This window comes from Bubalus bubalis, chromosome 1, assembly GCF_019923935.1.
Source record: "Bubalus bubalis isolate 160015118507 breed Murrah chromosome 1, NDDB_SH_1, whole genome shotgun sequence".
NCBI lineage: Eukaryota > Metazoa > Chordata > Mammalia > Artiodactyla > Bovidae > Bubalus > Bubalus bubalis.
In genome coordinates, this window is record NC_059157.1 from 74,487,037 (window position 1) to 74,509,914 (window position 22,878).

At 36.4% G+C, this 22,878-nt stretch overlaps 1 protein-coding gene across 2 annotated transcripts in view; it reads right to left on the minus strand.

The window, feature by feature from the left end:
- The window catches only part of GBE1 (1,4-alpha-glucan branching enzyme 1), a 318,328-nt gene that overhangs the window by 193,041 nt on the left and 102,409 nt on the right, over positions 1-22,878 (minus strand). For both annotated transcript variants that reach the window (XM_025282385.3, XM_025282389.3), the window contains exon 3: positions 14,697-14,812. In XM_025282385.3, coding sequence (XP_025138170.3) covers positions 14,697-14,812 — 116 coding nt within the window. The remainder of the gene's footprint in view (positions 1-14,696; positions 14,813-22,878) is intronic.

The window sequence follows — 22,878 nt, forward strand, 5'->3', positions numbered from 1 at the left end:
GCATATGTTCTATTGAATATTCCTAACAACGTTGAATTGTTTTCTGTGTGCTCCTCAATGTATTACTGTCATAGCCACTTGCTCATAAGAAAATATGTATTCTAAAAACACATTAGGATTCGAAAAGGTTTATTGTTTTAGCCAAAGGCTATGCTTGGTAATATTTTTAAACATAGGTATCAAGAAGTCACAGGAATTGTAATTAAACTAATATAGCAACATAACACAATGTTAAGAACACAGCCTCTAGAGCCAGGCTTCCTGGGTTTGAATCTCAACTCTGTCTGCTCTCAGGTAGCTATGTGACTTTCAGCACATTGGCATCTCACTGAGCTTCAGTTCCTCATCTGAGAAAACGGGGATGATGGGCTGTTATGAGGGCTAAATAAATTAATATGAATAATATTAAACTAGTAACTGATAAGGGCCATCTGCTAAACAAAAGAAAGAAAGGAAGCCTTTTATTAGGAACAAACTGAAAACGTTCCCCGCTCAGTCATGTCCAGCACTTTGCAACCCTATAGACTGTAGCCCACCAGTCTCCTCTGTCAATGGGATTCTCCATTGACAGGTAAGAATACTGGAGTGGGTTGCCAGGCCCTTCTCCAGGGGGTCTTCCCGACCCAGGGATGGAACCCACGTCTCCCACATTGCAGGCAGATTCTTTACCATCTGAGGCACCAGGGAAGCCCTATTAGGAATAAGCCAGACTATATTTATAAGCTAGTTTAGGCTATAAATTCTGGATAGTCAATCACTGCATATTTAAATTATAATTATTTTATGTACTGCATTTTTAAAAGAAAGAAAATAGGAAAAACACAGGAGAAAAGGAAGAAATCAACAGGTTTGTGGTTTTCTTTTTTCCTTGTGCTCATCTCTGAAGGTGACCTTTTTGGGAAAACGTATGTTATTTGTTCTCTGAGCTGTGTATGATTAGTTTCTTCATCATACACAGACAAATTAGGAAGGCTGCTGTGGTGATCAGAAATCATCCGTTAAACAAAGTCAAAATTAATGATAAAATTGAGTTCCCTTTGTGTTTGATTTTCATCTATCTGCACTCAATTATAAACGAGCTATCAAAGAAAGCTACCCATTAGCTCTTAATTCATAATGACTTCAGAAGGCAATCCCCATACTGCCATTGATATCTCACCAACAACCTCCTATTCTCTGCAGGGCTTTTAGCTGAAAATGAAAAGGGAAAACAAAACTACATCATCCATGTGGCTCGTGATCCTGAGCCCTACTGTGGAAAACTCGGAAATCAGGCTTAACATACTCAAGCTATAATAAGTTTTTACCTATATATGTAAAAGAGACAATTGAACTATTTTTGTTTTCTTTCCACCATAATTTATTGTGCCTTAAGTAAAATAGATATAATAGCAACAATGCATCCCACATTTCTATTTAATTGTGTCAAAAGTAAATAGTCTTCAAAGTTAGAGAAAGTTTTCCATGAGGAAAATGTCTAAAACAGAGATGATATGTGCTTTATCTAGAGAGAAATAATATCGGTTTAATTATTTGGGGTAAGAGTGACATCATTGTACAGTTGGACTTTTCCATCTTCATTGTACTCACCTAATTACCTAAACATTCTGACCTCTGCCATATCACATACTAAATCCATTCTGTAACCTTCTAACTAACTGGTTCTGAACTATAAGGGAAAAGAACTAGGCATTGTTCATTTATGCATATGTGATTTAAAGAAATATTAAAACAAATTTGGATCCTGATTTGAAATAATTACCTGTCCTTATTCACAGATTTACATACATTTAATTTATATTCTTCTTAGTTCAAAAAAAACAGCTTACAATTTTTAAAATATAATATATTTTAAAATAAAATGAGAAGAAAAAATCAGCAGTTACAATGGAAATGGTCAGAAGGAGAGAAGGGCTGGAGGGCAAGGAGACGAGATAATGATGTAGGACTCTGGAGCTGGATGATTATTGCAAGTGTACAAGTCACTTAATTTTAAGTCTTTGACAGACAAGAGAAAGGGGGGAACCATGAGATAAAAATAAGCATTTCAAATCTTTAGGAGAAAGGCAAACTTTTCTCTAATATTAAGCTCTTTAAACAGTGACTCACAGGAATCTTTGCTTGAAAAGTAACACAGAAAATGCTAATGACTCATTAAAACAAACTGATTTCCAGACCAATATTTGCTTATTTTGGTTATTCTGTTTGTTTTAGCCCTATTATCAATAGGATTTCTCCTATAAATAAGCAATTCTATTGGCTGAGATGCCTGAACTCAAAGAAAATGCAATAGTTATTAAAACACACTTTATAAATTTCTTTCACTTTTTGTATAAAATGTATATGCAAAAATATTTCCAACAGTGGCAAATATACTTATATAATGATCCCTAAGCTTTTCAACCATGCAGTCAATAAACATTTATTGATAGCATCTATAAAGCAGTTATTACTAAGTCCCAGAGACACAATGATGACCAAGATGCTGAACTTGTCCTCAAAAAGATCACAGTCTGGAAGTATGTATCACCACAGTGCGTATGGTGGAAACAGACTCTGAGATGCTTGTGGAAGAAGGAATATTTGGTAAGTAGAAAGTGGAGTTTGGGATTATGAAAACTTAACCAAAAATAAATTGTATATAAACTCTATACCAAAGACTTGGGTGGGGAGAGGTTATCAGGTTACTAAAACAGAGGAAAGCCATTCCATGTAAAAGAGATGCTGTCTTTGCGTTTGCTGAGACACAACCGAGACAGCGTTTAAGCAACAGCAAGTAATTCAGTATAGACAGTGTACTTTATTATTGTGGACTGAATGTTTTGTCCTCCTCTAGTTTTATATGTTGAAAGCCAATGCCCCAGTGTGATGGTATGAGGAGGTGGGGCCTTTGGAAGGTAATTAGCATTAAATGAGGTCAAGAGGGTGGAGCTATCAGGAGTGGAATTAATGCCATTATTAGCATCACTAGAGAGTTTGCTTCCTCTTTCTGCTCTCCACCATGTGAAGAGACATTACCAATGAGAAGCTGGCAGACTGTAACCCAGAAAAGAGCTCTCACTAGAATTCTACAAGGTTGGCACCCTTACCTCATACTTTCAGTCTCTAGAACTGAGAGAAATACATTTCTGTTGTTTAGAAGGCACCTAAGCTATGGTACTTTATTATGACAGCCCAAACAGACCGAGACAAGGATAAGACAAATTTGGAGAGGAAACCAAAGTCCAGAGCAAGGAAGGCTTTGTATGGAAGGCTAAGAAGTATGGAATACATCCTAGAGGCCATTGTTATTCACTTCTAGAAAATAGAGAAATCATTATTTAGATATAATGATACATGGGAGCCCAACTATAAAACAGAAAAGGAATCTCTTTATTTCATGTGAGTGCTGGGGAATCTGAAAACTGACCTGATCAGCTTCTTATCACACAGTTTGAAAACTCTGTCCACCTCTTTGTGACACCATGTACTTGTAGCCCACCAGGCTCCTCTATCCATAGGATTTCCCAGGAAAGAATACTGGAGTGAGTTGCTATTTCCTTCTCCAAGGGATCTTCCCAACCCAGGGACTGAGCCTGGGTCTCCTGCATTACAGGAGCTACTAGGGAAGTGTTCAAAACTTCTGAGCGAAGTCTTGAAAACCCTGGCTATGGTCTGAGCTACTAGGGAAGTCCTGGCTACAACCAAATCAAGAGTGAAGAGAGTTTATCATAAAGGCTTTCAAACAGAAGGATAATATGAACAGATTTCAAATTTTAGAATGATGACTATAGATATAATATGAAAGTGAAGGGGAAAAGAGGAAACAAAGGAGAAGATCATTTATGAGGAAAAGATCATTTCAAGAAAAGAGTAACAAATGAAATCTTATATTAGCAGAGACAATAGTGAAATTTTTAGAACATAAAGGATAAAGAGGAAATCCAAATGGCTGACAGGAGAAAAGGCTGATTACAGACAAAGGAATAAAAATAAAATTATTAGCATTTTATCAGCAACACTGGATATAAGACAAAACTGGATATAGATAATAAATAAACTTTAATCATAGACTAATACATAAGATCTCAAGTCATCACTAAAAGAATCTCCACAGGATGATACGTATGAAAAAAAAGTGTTAACAAGCTGGAAAAACAATGACTTATGACAAGTGTGAGTTGGCAGGTGGTACATAGCAAAAGAATGTATTTTATACATGACATAACTAGAAATGATCACTCAGGAACTACAGAATATAGAGAGTCTCTCACAGGCCATGACACAGTAGAATTCACCTGTAAATCTAATGAAATACTAATGGGAATATGCAGTTCAAATGATTCATAATGGTAAATGAAATTTATATGCTTCATTCATAGGTCTTATGTTTAAATTATCATCATCCGGCTATTGGTACTGTTTTATTTTATATTAATAAAACAGAGTAGGAATGGATAGAAAACAACAAAGTGGAACTGAGGGTACAGAAAGAGCAGTTGTACATGATAGTAAAGTTCTTTCTAGGAATCTTTATGACATAAAAGAAGAAGAGAGAATATTCAGGGTTCATAAACAGTGACTAATTTTTGTTAATTGCTAATGAGATTACTTTAGCATTTTTATATGCTCCAGAAGAGACAGTATAAACAATTGTGAGGGGAAAAAATGAGATCATTAAAGGTCAAAAAATACCACAAGTTAAAGAATAAACTGTTCATTATTAAAAATCACTTTTTTTTTTTAAAGTAAGAAATGCAGGATTTAAGAAAAAGCAAAAAAGATCTCTGTCAAAATTCTGCAACTGTATTGCCATGCACGCTTTGAGAATAAAATTTCCTAAAATAGATTCACTATTTCATTTAGTTTCCTTATATATCTTACATCTTTGTAAGTCAATATAAGTCAAACTTACTACTGTCTCTCATGTAGAATTGGTTAATTCCTATACAATCTTGCTTAATTTTATATTCTTTTATTCTCTAATTGACCCTTGACAACTTATTCATAGTCGTTAATCTAATCCACTAACTCTTTCAAGACCAAGCTTAGAATGCATCTCTTCCCATAATCATTCCCTAACTATTCGGCCTGTAAATTTAATTCTCCATCTTTCCAGTCTCCTAAAAATCTATCTCTAATCCCTTGGGTCCCTTCTCAGCTACATTAATATTTAGCCAAAAATGAAGGGAACTAACAAGTTTTTTAAAAAGTAAAAGACATGTATTCTATTTACTTATTCTTACTTTTCTGTTATAAACTTCTTCAAAAAAAAAATAAGCTTCTTCCTTACTCCTTTAACAGTCACAAAATGCTCAAGCAACTCATTTGTTTATGGTGAGCTTTGTCCAAGCGGACAATAAATTCAATATGCAGGCATTTTGTCTTTTATTTCTTCACATACATCCAGGGAAGAAAGTGCAATATAATAAGTGCAGAAAATTTTTTTAAAAAAGCTAAACATATGCTGCTACTGCTAAGTCACTTCAGTCCTGTCCAACTCTGTGCGACCCCATAGACAGCAGCCCATCAGGCTCCCCCATCCCTGGGATTCTCCAGGCAAGAACACTGGAGTGGGTTGCCATTTCCTTCTCCAATGCAGGAAAGTGAAAAGTGAAAGTGAAGTCGCTAAATCGTGTCCAACTCTTAGCAACCCCATGGACTGCAGCCTACCAGGCTCCTCCGTCCATGGGATTTTCCAGGCCAAGAGTACTGGAGTGGGGTGCCATTGTCTTCTCCGAAATATGTGCTAAGATATTAAGAAAGAAAAAGAACAAAATTTGATAAATTAATGTGCAGCAAGCTCAAAACAGAGGGAAACACCCCCACTTTTTAGCTCGCCCATCCTCTAGGCAAACAGAGTTATGCTAAATATTGATTAAAAGACTGCTTTGGAAACATACGCATTTATTTTGTGTTTCCTACCAAGATTCTGAGGAGCTTTAAAAAAAGAAAAGAAAAATGAATCAATTAAAAAGCCTTTATTCTCACCTACAGAGGAAGACCATTTCCTAGTATGTTATTTAGGTTCATTAGCATTCAAGTTGTATTTCACAAACACAAAGAAATATAAGTTCTGTGGTATGGGAAAGTGCATCTAATTCTAACTACACGTTCTCCCAAAACTAGATGTTTCAGGGTCTTCAAGGTTGATTAAGTTAAATCAGGTAACAAAGAGTAAAGGACTTTTGTGGGTCATGGAGAAGAAAATCTTTATCATATAAAATAACATGTAAAGACATCACAAGCGGGAAATAATCTCACCAAAATTTTATATCATGGCATATGATAAGAATATAATATTCAATAGAGGCCCCAGAATTATAAAACATTCTTCTATTCAGGAAATGTACTTTTTTCTTCTTTCAATCAAATAAGGGTGTTTGAGAAGTCTGGATTAAAAATAACAAACTTAGCAAACTTCTGTTAAAATAAATAATAGCAAACAATATACAAAGTAAAATTAACAGAGAAAGACAGAAAAGGAGACAACAAGAGAACAGAAATCTCAACAAATTTTTGGAACTTAGAAGTAAATTGGAGAGGTAAGAAAATAAGTAGACAGGAAAAAATTAAAATCTGGTATTACAGAGGAAGAACCTGAAGAGAGCTAGTCAAGTTGCTTCACAGGAGCCCTAGGACTTGTCATGTGGAGGCTTCTGGTCCTATGGGAGAGATAAGATTCAAGGTTAAACAGAAGGACTGTAGGCTCTTAAACATAGCCTCTCCCTTACTGTACAAAAAAATGTGCATCCCTCCAAAATGCCACCTCTCACCCCTCAAATGGGAGATGAGACGTTCACTATGAAAAATACCAATTCACTGGAAAAGACCTTGATGCTGGGAAAGATTGAGGGCATGAGAAGTGGACAACAGAGCATGAGATGATTGAATGGCATCGCTAAATCAATGGGGATAAGTTGGCACAAACTCTGGGAGATAGTGAAGGACAAATCCCAGCATGCCACAGTCCATGGGGTGACAAAGAGTCAGACACAACTCATCAACTGAACAACAAAGGCAGGCTTCAATTCCAGAGACAATAGCACAGCAGATGGCAGAGGTGAATCAGATGGGTGAGAATAGGGGGATTCAGTGTCTTACTGAAAGTTGGGACCTTTATCCACGTTCTCTGTCCCTTATGTATGGATGCCAGTTCAGTTAAGTTCAGTTCAGTCACTCAGTTGTGTCCGACTCTTTGCGACATCATGGACTGCAGCACGCCAGGCTTCCCTGTCCATCACGAACTCCCAGAACTTACTCAAACTCATGTCCCTTGAGGCGGTGATGCCATCCAACCATCTCATCCTCTGTCGTCCCCTTCTCCTCCTGCCTTCAATCCTTCCCAGAATCAGGGTCTTTTTGAATGAGTCAGTTCTTTGCATCAGGTGGACAAAGTACTGGAGTTTCAGCTTCAACATCAGTCCTTGCAATGAATATTCAGGACTGATTTCCTTTAGGATGGACTGGTTGGCTCTCTTTGCTATCCAAGGGACTCTCAAGAGTCTTCTCCAACACCACAGTTCAAAAGCATCAATTCTTTGGGACTCAGCTTTCTTTATAGTCCAACTCTCACATCTATGCATGACTACTGGAAAAACCATAGCTTTGACTAGATGGACTTTGTTGGCAAAGTAATGTCTCTGCTTTTTAATATGCTGTCCAGGTTGGTCATAACTTTCCTTCCAAGGAGCAAGTGTCTTTTAATTTCATGGTTGCATTCACCATTTGCAGTGATTTTGGAGCCCAAAAAATAAAGTCTGTACTGTTTCCATTCCTCCATCAATACCCCTTCCACCCACCCCTTATAAGAGACTGGAAAATTCACCTCTGGAAAAAACAAATGACCTCAGAGTAAAATTTTCACTTCTTGCCATCAATATAAAGTCTGTCTCACTTTCTGGCTACCCAGCTGTGAAGATCACCAGGAACAAAGCTTACCAGGAACAGAATTTTCAATTGTCTTTTCCTAATAACTCTTTCTAAAACACAGTTCTGTAACTAGGCATTTTAAGACAGCCTGCAACACAAAAGATAAGAGGCTAAAAAAACATAGAAAAAGAAAATTTGAAAGAAACAGTGATGGGGTAGGGGAACAAGAAGAAAATTGGGAGAAAAAAATAAAAGAAAACATCTATAACCTTTTCAAAGAAGATAAAAGTATCTCTGAACATTTAACAATGACAGAATCTATGTATAACTAGAGAAAACAAGCATGTTATTAGAAATGCTTATAATATGATTACTAAAATAATGCAGTTGGGGGAATTCCCTGGTGGTCCAGTGGTTAGGACTCCAAGCTTTCAATGCTGAGAGCCCAGGTTTGATCCCTGGTTGGGGAACTAAGATCCCACAAGCCTCATGGTGTGGCAATAATAATACTTATAATAATGCAGTTGGAAGATACTTTTTCAAAGTGAAACAGGAAGTAAAAATGACAGGAGACTTGACAAAAAGATAAGAAAATCTAGGTGATTCAATATCCAAATACTAGAATTTCCTGAAACAGTGAACAAAAAATGTGGAGAGAAGGAAATAGACAAAAGACACAAGAAAATATTCCAGAGGTAAAGGATAAAGTGTGTGTATGTGCGTGTGTCCATGTCTGTGTGTGTGTGTGTGTCTATGTGTGTTAGTCACTCAGTTGTGTCCAAGTCTTTACGACCTCATGGACTATAGCCTGCCAGGCTTGTCTATCCATGGAATTTTCCATGCAAGAATATTGTAGGAGGTTGCCATTCCCTTCTCCAGGAGCTCTTCCCAACCCAGGGATCAAACCTGGGTCTCCTACATTACAGGCACATTCTTTACAATTTGAGCCACCAGGGAAGCCCAAAGTGTAGAGTGCTTATGAGATTAATCTTAAGCAAATATTTAGATACTAACTTTTCAACATGCCATATCACTGCCCAATGACATCCTTCTACCTAGCAATCCCATTCTAGCTATCAATAATTAGTTTCACTTTACATAATTGATCTGATCTCTTATTCTCTAAAACCCAAACTTTCCACAAACTATCTATTAATACCTCCTTTTTATTCTCATGGAAGGTCACTTCAATACTCAGCACCCTGAAAAATGGAAATGATAGTTCCACACAATAAAGCAAAAGCAAACATGGTATAAAATAATTTGTTGGGCTTTCCCGGTGGCTCAATGGTGAACAATCCACCTGCCAAGGCAGGAGACATAGGTTCAATCCCTGACCCAGAATGAGTCCACATACCACGGGGCAACTAAGGCCATGTACCACAATATTGAGCCTGTGCTCTAGAGCCCAAGCTCCACAACTAGAGAAGCCACCACATAGAAAAGCCCACTTGCTGCAACCAGAGAAAAGCCCGCGTAGCAACCAAGACCCAGCAAAGCCAAAAATGAATAAATAAATAACACTATTTTAAAAGCTGTTAAATAATTTGTTAAACATGAGATAAGGCTCAAGTTCTACTTCCTTTGTATCACTTTTTTTCCTTTTTCTCTCTGTCAACCCTTAGTCTGTCCAGCAGTGTAGCACAATGATTAGGACCATGGACTTCGTTATTAGATAAGCCTTAACTCAAGTCAAGGCAATACCATCTGCTTAACCTCTCTAAATTTCAGTGTACTCATTCATGAAATGAATATGTACAGTATTTCATCTCACAGTGTTACAATTAGAACCAAATTAAATATGGATGTAAAATAATTTCTAATTTCATGTGTCTCATCTTAGAAAATTGCAATGTGGGTATTAGGTTCCATGACCCTTTTCCACCAATCAATTGTATAAAATCTAAATATAATTCAGAAAGCAGTATGATCTGCTCTGAACTGAATTGTGCCCCCCTCCAACTTCATATATTGAAGCCCTAACCCCAATGTGATGGTCTCTGGAGACAGGACATTTGAGAGATAATTAGGTTTAAATGAAGTAATGAGGATGGGGGCCTGATGACAGAATTAGTGCCATATGAAGACAGGGGAAGAAGGCAGCTGTCTGTAAGCAAGGAAAAGAACCCTTACCAGAACTCAACCATCCTGACTAATCTCAAACTTCCAGCCTCCAAGACATGAGAAATTAAATTCCTGTTGTTTAAGCTGCCCAGAGTATTGTATTTTGTTGTTGTAGCTCTAGAAGACTAATACATGAGCCTTTGAAAAGGTTAAAGATCTGGTATCAAGAAACCTCTATTCTAGTCCATTTTGTTACTGATTTGACAAGGGAAAAGTTAAAGTACAGAAAAATCCTGAACATTTAAAAGGAGACAATACTAATTGCCATTGCTAGTTATATGGGTATTAATAGAAATGATTTTTTAAAAAGAAGGAAATGGCAATCAGAAGAAGGGAATTCTTTAGTTTGCCCCCAACCCACCTTTCGAGTTTACTGTCCTGACCTCTTGCTTTTCCTGATCATTGACTCCTGAGCTACATCTTAGCAGTCAGTTCAATCCACTTCTCACCAGCTCTCTGCCCCAGGAGGCTAACCCATGTGTACCATAGTCCCTAGAAATCTGGCTTCTTATTGGGTGGGCCAATGTTGAGCCACAGGAAGAGGTCAGAGAAAGGAAGGAATGTGGGAGATGAGAGAATTTGTCTCCTTTTTCCTCTGGCTTCTTTCCTGCAAGGTTACCATGAATTAACTGTGTCTCTCAGCAAAACTCAGTGTTCCTCTCAAGATGGCTGATTCTGTCTCCCTTTGGGTTCTAGGAACCGATCCCTGTTCCATACGGCCTAGGCAAGGTAACAATTTGGGTTTTACTAAGTTCCCTCACCCAACCCTGCTCCTAACTCTAGAGTGGATCCCTTGTGTGTTGAACTTTGAAAACAGCATTTGGGGCGGGGGGTGGGGTGGGGGAACTGTTCAAACTGTCTTATTTTCCATATGCTATTTACTTCCTGTTGAAACTTCAATCAATACACACACTTTTATTCACACAGGATGCCCAGGTTAAAATACACCCTTTCCCTCTGTCTGTCTGGTCAACTTCTAAATATGTTACCAAGTAGGCTTGAATGTCAGTGCCCTTCTGTTATTTCTCCTGTTACCATCACAGGAAAAATAAACTGTTCATTAATATTTTGCTACAATAGCACCTTATTTTTAAAGCACACACAAACACACACCCTATGTATATATAACAATTCAACTAGAGCATCTCAGGTCAAGGATAATACCTGACACAGCATCTCAATAATTATGTAAATTCCTACAAAACAACTTACAAAGTTGTATTAATATTCTTTTATTAAAGGTATATATTTTAAAATAATAAACAAAAAATACCTTCACATAAATTAGTTTGGCTATGTGTCCAGACGAAAAAATATTAAACACACAAGTATCATGTCTCATTATCCCTCAGGAACATAGTCTTCTATGCTTTTCTTGTATCTTTATAGCCTTGAAAGTTTAATTCACCTTAGTATATTACTTTTTTTTTTAGTAAATGTATTTAAAAACATGAAAAGGAGATATTTACATGACAATGTAAGTGATGAGGCATCTTCTTCCAAATTGTTCAGTTGAAAAGACCACGGTTTTCCAAGGAAAACAAAGTTATTATTTCAATGGTAGGTAATATTCTTTTTTGAGAATGGTTATCAGATTATCCATAAGAGAAACATCCACAAGTGAGTTATAAAGGTCAATTCCTTGTGGACTGAAATAAAATTTCAAGTTCAATTTAAAACAAGATTTTTAATTACCAAGGTAAACTACCTAGGGACAATTTCAGGCTGCAAGGCCAAAAACCTTATGTTAGTTGATTTTTTTATAGAAAATTTAACCCCACTCCCTGAAAGAAAAGCTGATACATCATTTCCCATAAGTGAAAAACTAATTATATCACCATATTGACATTATAATAGCATCTACATGCTTCCTGAAAATTTGAAACATCTAAACACTATAAGTGATACTTTGGGCCTAAATTTCCAGTAAATTAATCCTCATTGAAATCTTTAGCAAATAATAATTAAGAAAGATTACACAACAGTTGACTTGATATTTTCTGAATGTTTATCTACTGTTAGATATAAATTTTTCAAGCAAGTAAAAAGGGAAAAGATGCTTTTTAAAATTTTTTTCTTTGATTATTTCATTTCATCCCAGGTCAAATAAATATATGAAAGAAAGCAAAGTATATTACATAGATAGTATCAAAAGCACCTTTATCCATTTGGACTGGTATAACAAAACACCAGAGACTGAGTGGCTTACAAACAGCAGAAATTGATTTCTCACAGTTTGGAAGCTAGAAGTTCAAGGTCAGCTGCCAGCATGGTCTGGTGAGGGCCTTCCTCCAGGTTGCAGACTTCTGGTTATATCTTCATATGGTGAAAAGGGCTAGAGACCTCTCTGGAGGTGTAAGTCCACTAATTCTATTTAATGAGCTCTACCCTCATGACTCACACACCTCTCAAAGCCGTAGTACCATCACATACTAGTGCCATCATATCAGGAATTAGCATTTTAACATATAATTTGTGAGGAGGACACAAAACATTCAGACTATAGGATAAAGTATGAAAAGTCCTGGAGTTGGCTGGGAGAAGCAAATTTCTACCATTATTACTGTACATATTAATAATCATTCATTCCTAGTAATCATTTTTCCGAGGTATAAAAACAACATATGACCATGTTGGTTATCCATTTTAAATATGGCAGGGAGTTTGGGATGCACACGTACACATTGTTATACTTAAAATGACTAACCAACAAGGTTCTATGGCATAGCACATGGAACTCTGTTCAATGTTTGTGGCAGCCAAGGTGGGAGGTGAGTTTGGGAGAAAACGGATGTGTATGGCTGAGCCCTTTGCCATCCACCTGAAACTATCACAATATCGTTAATTGGCTATACTCCAATACAAAATTAAAAGTTCAAAAAACCCCACAATGTATGAAAATTCATCCATTGTATGTAATAAAACAGAAACAGACTCAGAGATATAGAGAACAAACTAGTAGTCACCAATAAAGAAGAGGGAGGGGGGAGGGAGAAGAGACAGTATGGGATTAAGAGAGGCAAACTGCTACTTATAAAACAGAAAGGCAACTAGGATAAATTGTACAGCACAGGGAAATATAGCCATTGTTTTGTAATAACTTTACAATGAATATAATCTATAAAAATATTGAATCACTATTTTATCCCCTTGAAACTCATACAATATTGTAAATCAACTATACTTCAGTTTTAAAAACTACAAAAAAAATAAATAATTCATTCACCATTTAATGCAAAGAGTAGGTAACATGTCAGAGCTCATAAAATCTAAGAACAGAAAAAAAAATATCTGCAGCACTTCAAAAAATTGTAAAATTCAGTTCTTAAAAACAAAATGTAACAAATGGCCAAAAGACCCAAAACAACAATGAAACCAGTGGTATAATGGTCACCTTGCTTCACAGTTTCCTAAAGTCAGGCCTTACAGACCATAGGAAAATCAAGCCCTTTGGTTTATTCCTTCAAAGACTGGGCATACAAATGGCCTTAACATTCAGTAAATATTTTTTGAGTGCCTACCCTGTGCCAGGCACTCTTCTAAGCACTGAGAATATACAGTATTAGCAAACAGAAGAACAAAGGGCCTTGCTCTTGTGATGCTTATACTGACTTGGAAAAGGGATTATATATATTAAATTTAAATCACTCTTATTGTATACTGTAACTACTTTTTTCTCCTTTTCACTTCAGATTAAGAAGAACCCTGGTTGCCATTCCATATTAAAATGTCTCTATTCCAGACAATATGCTCTCCTGGGAATTATATTATGTGTGGCAATATTTCAGTATTTTCAGGTATACTTATAATTTCAATATTTATAAGAAAGAAAAATCTATAAAACAAACATACAATGCATTTCTAATTTTAACACTGGTTAATACTGTTAAATAACAAATGCCAATAAAAATATAAGTCAGTTACAGGATTTAGTGATAAATGCGATGAATGCTGTTATATGTCCAAGGATGGGAAAGAAAGGGACATGGAAACATTATATATTTATTTAAGCAATGGGCTAAAATCAAGCAAATGTTAAAGGATTTAGATAGCCTTTTACATAATCAAATCTAGGATCTGTAGTCCAGATTTGGAACCCACCCTTGAGGAGACTAGAGAGGCCACTGTGTAGGCTCTGTACACCCTGAATGCAGAGCTACGTAGTCAGCCAAAGAGAGGACAGATAGAGGACAGGCAGGTCCCAGGCTAATTCAAGGAGCTTAACAGAGGAAAAGAGGGCAAACCAGAGCCCTGAAATCAAAGAGCAGAAAAAGACCAAGAAAAATCATATCCCCAAAAGGCGTGGGTCTCCAACACAGTATTGCCTCATTCATGTGGCTCATCACAAAATCAATTATGTCAAGTGTGTCTTCACAGGTAAAAATTCTCTGCTCAGCTGATTTGAAGACAGGTTTCATTTTTTTAAAATCAAACTTTCTGTTTCCCAGGCTGAACTTTTGTAATTATTCAGTCATTCTTCTAAAAGATTTCCAAAGTCGTTAACACATAGTAAGTTCATTATCTTACCAACCAAACAGTTCCCGTCTAACATATTTCAATTTGCTGATGACTTCTCTTAAATTTTCCTCTATTTAAAAATTTACACTGTTTCTCCTATAATTATCAGGCAACTGTTTACATTCTGACATTTTAAATCAAACTCTGCAAACAGGACAAAAAGAAAATAGTAAGTTCAAATGAAAACATGAGGGAGGAAATACCTTTAGTTTGGATCCATGAGGTACTAAGACAGATCTATTTTGCTTTGGTGGGATATACAGCTCCCATTTTCCAAAATCCAGTTTTTTATATGGGTATGAAAATGGGTTCCAATCATCTGAAATACAATAAGGAAGGTCAGTTAAAAAATAATATTCAATAAATTTCAATCAAAGTATAATATACTGCCTACTTATACAGAATCAAATTCCCTAAAAAACACTGCTTCCTAAGGTGCTAAACAAAAGACTAATCATTTAGAAAAAGCAAGTTACGCTTGTGCCGAGTCGCTTCAGTCGTGTCCGACACTGTGATGCTATGGACTACAGCCCGCCAGTTACTCTCTCCATGAGATTTCTGAGGCAAGGATACTGGAGTGGGATCCAATTTCCTTCTCCAGGGGATCTTCATGAACCAGGAATGGAACCCATATCTCTTATGTCTCCTGCATTGGCAGATGGGTTCTTTACCACTAGTGCCACCTAGGAAGCCCTTTGCCTTTTGTATCTGAAAATTAAAATTACAAAAAATTTTCCATTGTACTTTCAGTTTTACTTGTCCAATAAATAGGATGATGGGCCCCTTTTCAAGAAACACCATCAACAAAAGGAGATAATAAGAAAAAATAGAAATGCATTCTAAGCAATTAGCTAAGATACATGTCATGGTAGAAAAAAATGATGAAAAATTATTAAAATCATATTAACTAAATCCACAAGTGTGTGGTGTGTCAAAACTCAGTTAAAATCTAAAGAAATGCCTCAAACAAGAAAGGTAGAAGGCTATAAACTATAAGAGGCAAAAGACAGGGGGACTGAAGATGCTGAAAGAAAGCCAAAATAAACAAAAGACCATAAACACATGGAAATTTAACATGTGATAGAGGTGGCACTATACATCAATGAGTAAAAGACATACTGCCTAATAAGTGGTATTGAAATAATTGGTTATGCTTATGAGAAAAACAAACACAAATCTCCCCTTAATAATGTACTGAAGAATGAAGAATCCATTAAATATAATGCTTAAATACAATAGATAAAACTGTAAAATTTTTAGAAGAAAACACAGGAAAATATATTTATAATATTGAGTTTGCAAGTGTTTTTAAACAAGACACAGAAGCACGCACACTCAATACACACAAAAAACCTTAAGAAAAAGCCTAATAAAGTTGGCTACAAAAATTACACACTAATCTTCATACATAGATAAACAGAATGACAAATTATCAACTGGGAAACTACATTTCTAATGAGTATTATCAAGAAACAGCATCCAAAATATATGAAGATCTATGAATCAATGGGAAAAAGAAAACAAACCAATATAAAAATCAAGAGATATTCAAGGGAGGACATATGAGTGACCAATAAACATACAATGATGCTCAAGCTCACTCATAATTAAGAATATGCAGCACAAAATATGAAAAGAAAAACGAGAATATCAAATTCTATTGTGATTTCCATGAATAGAGGAAAGAGAACATAGGAAGCTTTAATAGTATCTGTAATGTTTTATTTCTTAGGGTAGGTGGTGTATACTCAGATGCTTATCACATTTTCCCCTATTTGTTTATGCCTGAAATATTTCACTGTTTTAAAAAAACATAAGCAACCCTGTGATGCCATCCACTGTAGTGCTATGACATTAGATTCTCAATTGAGGAGATAAGAAAAACAACAGGAAACTTGTTTTATTCCATGATTTCTTCTTTTACACACCAACACTTTCACCACATGTTGCCTGAAGGTTCTTCACTCTCTGCCAATTTGAGTGTTACAGGTAGAGTAGGGGGAAGAAACAACATATAACAGATCCTTCTAAACATTTTCCACTCCCCCTCAGAAGACAATCTGAAAATATATAAAGGCGGTTTATCTTCAGAACAGTTCAATAAGCTCTGTGCTATTATATTCTCCTGCCCCTGAAACATCAAATACATATTTCATCTGTTTATAATGTGACATTCCTTTAACACAGTAAAGACTTTTGGGCGTAATTGGGGCAGGAAGCTTGAAATATGAATATCTACGTAGTGCAGCACTTTATACATTTACTGAATTTCTTTTTAAGCTAATCACTTAAGACAGTTAATGAACTTAAGACATGGAGCAGATCTTTTCCTGGTTAGTTAGATTTGAAAATAAAGGGTACAGTTCATTAGTTCATTCATTCATTCATTAAATACGTATTGAGTGTTTAATCTAGGCCCTGTTCAAAGCCAAACTGAAAATTAGTGTTCAGAATGACAGTTGTATTTCATCCAGAAAAGGTTAAACTGAGTAACAGCACACCAAAATGAGTAGTAAAATACATAATATAGGATCCTCTAAAAATTCAACTATAAATAAGATTGTTACTTTGAAAGTGAAGCTTTAAATATATGGGAAATTTTCATATGCAGATTTATTTAAAAGCTTTACTCAATAATGCAAAAATAAATGTGGTTTTGAATATTTGTTTTTGAATATCAGTTCAAATAGTTCTTTAGCTTGCAGTCACTTGAGTTTTAAAGATCTATTTAAATGGATAATGTTTTAATACTTGTATAAAGAAAACTATATTTACTGAATCACATTTTCCTTTCATAGTGTCTCAATTTCCTAACATACATGTTGATTATTTCTAACCCTACACTGTAAAAAAAAATGCTTTTTCTATCATTTTCAGAGCTTATTAGTACATCTCTTCTTCATGGAAATTCAGGTGTTAACTTCTACTACAGGTACATTTTTCCTGACAAACCCCAAACTTCAGTGAAAAATCTGGATCATCTTCACATTTGCTCCAAAAGAAAACCCATCTACCAACCATCATAAACAATGCAGAATATACTAAAGGTTTCATAAAGGAGAGGGAGGGGAAGGTTTGCAAAGGGCATCCATGCATGAAACAACTTCAGGTTTTGCATTGGACAGTTGTCTCCCACATAAATACTTCTTCAGCCACACCATCAGTCTTTTATCTCCTTGATTCCTTCTCCAATCACTGTTCAGCCCTGAATTTCCTTTCTATTCCTCTTTTATTAAATGCAATTGCTTCTTTCTATTTGAAAAATGGACACCGATCAAACTAACCACTTCTACTTCTCTTCTAATAAAATCAGTTTATCCCTAAAATGATTTTCTAAAAAATAGCTTATAAGTGGAACTTTTCTCTACACGATATAGATATCTAAGGTCCAGGAACATAAAAGTCAGAAAAATCATTAGATTTGGATCTGTTCTCATAAACTCAACACTAAACCCTTAGATAAGAAAGAAGGAACTACTACCATTAAGGTATATTTAGGTATGACTGTGGGAACTAATTGTGGAAGTACACAATTAAAAATAGGTAAATAAACATTAAAAATCCAATGACTGGTGTAAAAATATTAAGTAAAATTGAATGTTTTGTTTTTAAATGAAATTTGCTTTAGAAAAACACAGGTGGCAAGATAATGAGTTCAAGGATACATTTTGGGGAAATTTATGTCTTATGAAATATCATGAGAGTTTATTCCTGAAAATAACTGAAAGTAATATGAATAATGATAAATAAAAGTTAAAGTAATATAAGTGGTTTAAGTAATATAAATAATGATCATTCTAAGGCATATTAGATATATCTAAAGTACATACTTTTAGAACAAGATTATTCATTTTTCATTTTAATCCTCTATGAGTTTATATCCCGAATCCACAAGATAGAAGTACTTTTAATTAAGACAATGCTGATTGTCTGTGTCTCTATGTAGGCCTCAGGATAGGACCAAAAACAACCCGTTACCACCTGTGACAATTATTTGCTTCTCTATGAAGCACAAAACTACATATTGAGAGTTCTGTAATTCAGTGGTTCTCAAGCTTTAGTTCGTATCAGAATCACTTGTTGAAACATGTAAAATATCATGTATGAAATGAGTTGCCAGTCCAGGTTCGATGCACGATACTGGATGCTTGGGGCTGGTGCACTGGGACGACCCAGAGGGATGGAATGGGGAGGGAGGAGGGAGGAGGGTTCAGGATGGGGAACACATGTAAACCTGTGGCGGATTCATTTTGATATTTGGCAAATCTAATACAGTTATGTAAAGTTTAAAAATAAAATAAAATTAAAAAAAAAAAAAAGAAAAAAAAAAAATCAGATTGGACTGTTTAAAACAGACTGCTGCTCCCCACCTTCAGAGTTTTTTGATTGAATATATATGAAGTGGGCCTAGTAACCTGCATGTCTAACAAGTCCGTGGGTGATGCTGATGCTGCTGGCTGAGGGTGCGTGTGCACGCAAGCTCAGCTGCTTCAGTTGTGTCTGACTCTTTGCAAACCCATGGACTGTAGACCGCCAGGCTCAGGGACCACACTGAAAAACAACTTCATGGTTCAGTTAATGACTTCAGGTGTTCTCTGCTCACAGCTTTGTAACTGATTTTCTAGATTTAATCACATTTATAGATTACCAAATAATTTTATAAATCAGTAGCTCAAGGAAATTCTGAAATAGAAATTATCATTAATAATACTTCAAAGCAAGTATTACTCACACAAAATTTAGAATTCGGGATTGACTAACATTCAGAAAACTAAGATCATGGCATCTGGTCCCATCACTTCATGGCAAATAGATGGGGAAACAGTGGAAACAGTGGCAGACTTTATTTTTTTGGGCTCCCAAATCACTGCAGATGGTGATTGCAGCCATGAAATTAAAAAACACTTACTCCTTGGAAGAAAAGTTATGACCAACCTAGATAGCATATTGAAAAGCAGAGACATTACTTTGCCAACAAAGGTCCATCTAGTCAAGGCTATGGTTTTTCCAGCGGTCATGTATGGATATGAGAGTTGGACTATGAAGAAAGCTGAGTGCCGAAGAATTGATGCTTTTGAACTGTGCCGTCGAAGAAGATTCTTGAGAGTCCCTTGGACTGCAAGGAGATCCAACCAGTCCATCCTAAAGGAGATCAGTCCTAGGTGTTCATTGGAAGGACTGATGCTAAAGCTGAAACTCCAATACTTTGGCCACCTCATGAGAAGAGTTGACTCATTGGAAAAGACCCTGATGCTGGGAGGGACTGGGGGCAGGAGGAGAAGGAGATGACAGAGGATGAGATGGCTGGATGGCATCACTGACTCGATGGACATGAGTTTGAGTGAACTCTGGGAGTTGGTGATGGACAGGGAGGCCTGGCATGCTGTGATTCATGGGGTCGCAAAGAGTCGGACAAAATTGAGAGACTGAACTGAACTGAACTGAACATTAAAATCCAGAAGGATTACCAGTGAGATGAAGATTATAGAACAGACCTGGGACATTAAGGAATCTGAACGTGTTCACATCAGGGAATAAAATTTACAATTTAAACATGAAAAGATAACATATATGAAGATAACACATATACTGTTATAAGGGTCTACAGATAATGTTTCCTAAAATATTCTCACTGAGATTGCATGGTTAAAAGGTATGGGTGATTTTGATCAGAAAATAAATAAAAAACTTGAAGGCCTCTACCTAGAAAATAAATATTAACATTTTTAAGTATTAACATATCAAGTCATCTTCCTTTCTATGAGCCATTTCCTGCCATAAGCTAGAGACTGCTAGGTTTAAGGATTCGGAACCCCTAAAGCAATGGGTACTGCTTCCCTGGTGGTTCAGACAATAAACCATCTGCTTACAATGCAGGAGACCCGGGTTGGATCCCTGGGTTTGGAAGATTCCCTGGAGAAGGAAATGGCAACCCACTCCAGTATTCTTGCCTGGAAAATCCCATGGATGGAGGAGCCTGGTAGACCACAGTCCACAGGGCCGCAAAAATGTGTGGGGCTTCCCTGGTGGCTCAGACAGTAAAGAAACTGCCTGCAATGCGGGAGACCCAGGTTCGATCCCTGGGTCAGGAAGATCTCCCTGGAGAAGGGAATGCTACCCACCCCAGTATTCTTGCTGGGAGAATTCCATGGACAGAGGACCCTGGTGAGCTACAGACCATGGGGTCACAAAGAATCGACATGACTGAGAAAGAAACACTTTGACTTTCACTTTCAAAGAAATATGTATATATTATTCTAGTTTTTGGTATTTTGAGAACATGTTTCCTGCTTGCATAAATTATTTTATTAAAACATGTTCTAAGACTTTCAATGATTATCAACTTTGAATAACCTGACACATTTTAAAAGCAAACATTTAAGTAAGTATTGTATTACTAACAGGCTGAAATTCATCACTGTATTTTACCATGCCAAAGATTCTATTTGTCCGTAGACTCAAAACCAGCAGACAAATTTAAATCGAGATATGGAAAAGAAACGACATGATACACAGTTTAATATGAACTGCAAACACACATTTTGCACAAGCAATCAAACATTAACTAAGGTCATTGCATCAGGCACACAAACTCTATATTTATCTCAAGCCCAACAACCTTTCTTTTTCTAATGTAATAATCCTCACATAAAATTCTTAAATGTCAGCCTTCTTCAAATATTCCCAAACACTTTAACTCACAGTAAACTATTTCTGTTCATCAGCACTTAGTCACCTCATTTCTGAAGAGTTTTTGAGTTTAATATATATCTTCCTTATGGGCTTTCCTTATGGACCAGAGGGTAAAAAATCTGTCTGCAATGGGGAGAACTGAGTTTGACCCCTAGGTTGGGAAGATCCCCTGGAGGAGGGGATGGCTGGCAACCCACTCCAGTAATCTTGCCTGGAGAATCCCCCTGGAAAGAGGAGCCTGGTAGGCTACAGTCCATGGGGTCGCAGAGAGTCAGACATAACTGAGCAACTAAGCACATTCATGGTTGAAATGACCCCAACTTATTATGTAGAGCCTTTGATGCAAATGCCAATGAGCTGAAGAACATGATCCACACTTGGGGCCAACCCCTGCTGTAAGCAGGCCTCACTGAGCAGTGAGGTAAGGTCCCCAATGGATGCAGCAGATATTATATCAGATCTAATGTAAGGCCAGTATCAGCCTGTATGACAGATATTGGTCACTTCCAACCTAAGTGGATACCCCTCACATCATAAGTTATTAAATATTTGGAATATCACCTCCTTAAAGCAGGTAAACAGCCTTCCTCATCATACAATGTTGTTTAATTGTTTCGAGCTTCAAGCTTCATCTCATGTAGAATTTACATAGACTTGTAATGCAAAGTTGGCTTGTCATAATAGAAGTTATAGGACTTCCCTCATGTCAAGGCAGTATCTAGTCTGTTTTCAAGAAGTCATAAGATTCACAACTGGAACTTGCCATGGCATTGCCCTCACCCAGAATTACAGAAGGACCACATAATTTTGGGGGGTGGATAACAGCCATCCTGACATACAACTCTGTGCTATTTAACTCCTTCTCTTTCCCTCTCTCCAAATCATTCTTCCCCTCAGTTGGGAATCTGAAAATCACCAAATTTCTGCTGGCAGCTAGCACCCTGGAAATAACCTTAAGATCTCCAGCATTACATATTAGGGGAATCTGCTCTTTACATACATTAGTTTGGGACAGCTGTGGTTTTCAAGAACATAATCTAGAATATGTCAAATACCACTAATTTCAGAAACAAGGAGACCCTAATATCTAGTTATTTTAAAGAAGAATAGTGCTCAGTCCTATGATATGTAGCTTTCTGGAAATTAGGGAACGGATTAAATTATCTAGAATTTCACTTACTACATGGTTCTTAAAGGTACACACAGAAGAAAAGGTCTCCAAGATTAAAAAAAAAAAAAAATAGTGTGGCAAAAGTGAGTTTTAAATATAATTAACTATCTGTCTTTTTTATAGGAATGGTATTTACGTTACAATACATTTACGAAAGAAAGGAGGTGATAAATGAATATACAGTTGACCCTCTATATCAGAGAGTTCTATATCATATTTAACCAAACAAGAATTGAAAATATTAGAGGAAACATTCCAGAAAGTTCCAAAAAGCAAAACTTGACTTTACCATGCCCTGTCAAATATTTACATAACATTTACATGGTATTAGGTATTGTAAGTAATCTAGAGATGATTTAAATAATACAGGAGGATTACATAAGCTATAGGCAAATGTGCTGTGCTTAGTCACTCAGTCATGTCTGACTCTTTGTGACCCCATGGACTATAGACCACCAGGTGCCTCTGTCCGTGGGGATTCTCCAGGCAAGAATACTGGAGTGGAATGCCATGCCCTTTTC